Source organism: Oculina patagonica, unplaced genomic scaffold, assembly GCF_052425735.1.
Source record: "Oculina patagonica isolate OP01 unplaced genomic scaffold, crgOcupat unplaced836, whole genome shotgun sequence".
Lineage (NCBI taxonomy): Eukaryota > Metazoa > Cnidaria > Anthozoa > Scleractinia > Oculinidae > Oculina > Oculina patagonica.
Genome location: NW_027558731.1, coordinates 7501 through 8644, shown reverse-complemented (window position 1 = coordinate 8644; position 1144 = coordinate 7501). Strand labels below are relative to the sequence as shown.

Genomic DNA, 1144 nt, shown 5'->3' with positions numbered 1-1144 from the left:
CGGTTCAAATGAATTGCGGTTTACGTAATTTTTTAACATTATGATTTGACTAAAAAGTTAGACCTGAAAAGGCGACACTGTTCGCTTGTTTTGCACTGCCCTATAAAATCTGACGGCGAGTGCAGCAGAAAGTTTTAGGACACCCTTTCAGCCAAGGGCGCGGGAGGCGCGGTGGCCTAATGGTTAGCGCGCTCGACTCCGAGTCAAACGGCCCGGGTTCGAGGCCTGGCCGGTGCGCTGCGTTGTGTTCTTGTGCAAGACACTTTACTCTCACAGTGCCTCTCTCCACCCAGGTGTATAAATGGTTACCGGCGAATTTACTGCTGGGGGTAACCCTGCGATGGACTAGCATCCCATCCAGGGGGGAGTAGCAATACTCCTAGTCGCTTAATGCTACGGAAACCGGGATAAGCTCCGGCTGTATGGGCCTCATGGCTCGGACACAGACTTTACCTTTTTTTATACCACCAAGCCAGGAAGGGGTTTATTATACCCAACACAAATTAGTCTGCCACCTCACCTGTAGAATATTAACGAGAGATCCAAACGCAGAAATACAAACGGTACAAAGCAATAAGAAGTCAAGATCACGTTACCAACGATCCATTTAAGGAATTCAAACAAGTAGGTCTTGATTGGAGACATGTCTCGAAACAAGTGACCGTATGTAAGTCTCGCCTGTGACAAAAAAACACACACACAAATTCAGTTGCTTTATTTCTTCACTTTTGAACAGGGGGTAGATGTATTAAGATAGGGTAAGTAATATATCAAACACGAGCGACAGTTTTCATTGGGATATCCAAACTCCGAGGAGAGAGTTGAAAATACGACGCGCAGCGGAGTATTTTTGACAAAATTCGAGCCGATGAAACACTGTCTCGAGTGTTTGATATATCTTCTCAATCAAAACAAAAACTACCAAATAAACGGAGAAATAAAATTGTTAAAATCTATGCTTATTAAGATCGGGTATTCAAACCTCCTTCACGGTTATGATTTTCTTTGTTTTAACTTGATGAATTATTAATGAGTTTGAGAAACGAAATGAACAAACAGAAAGCAGGTTTGAGGTATGAGGGCAACGCTTATAACATGGACAACTCTTCGGATCATGTTCACTATCGGCCGATCTATCGACCGA

General features: G+C 43.4%; 1 protein-coding gene across 1 annotated transcript in view; it reads right to left on the bottom strand.

Annotated features, from left to right (window-relative positions):
* Positions 1-516: 516 nt before the first annotated feature.
* LOC144641313 (membrane-bound glycerophospholipid O-acyltransferase 2-like) overlaps positions 517-1144 on the bottom strand; it is a gene marked incomplete at its 5' end in the record, with an annotated part of 7610 nt that continues 6982 nt past the window's right edge. Inside the window, one exon of the mRNA XM_078500338.1 lies at positions 517-678. Coding sequence (XP_078356464.1) covers positions 517-678 — 162 coding nt within the window. The remainder of the gene's footprint in view (positions 679-1144) is intronic.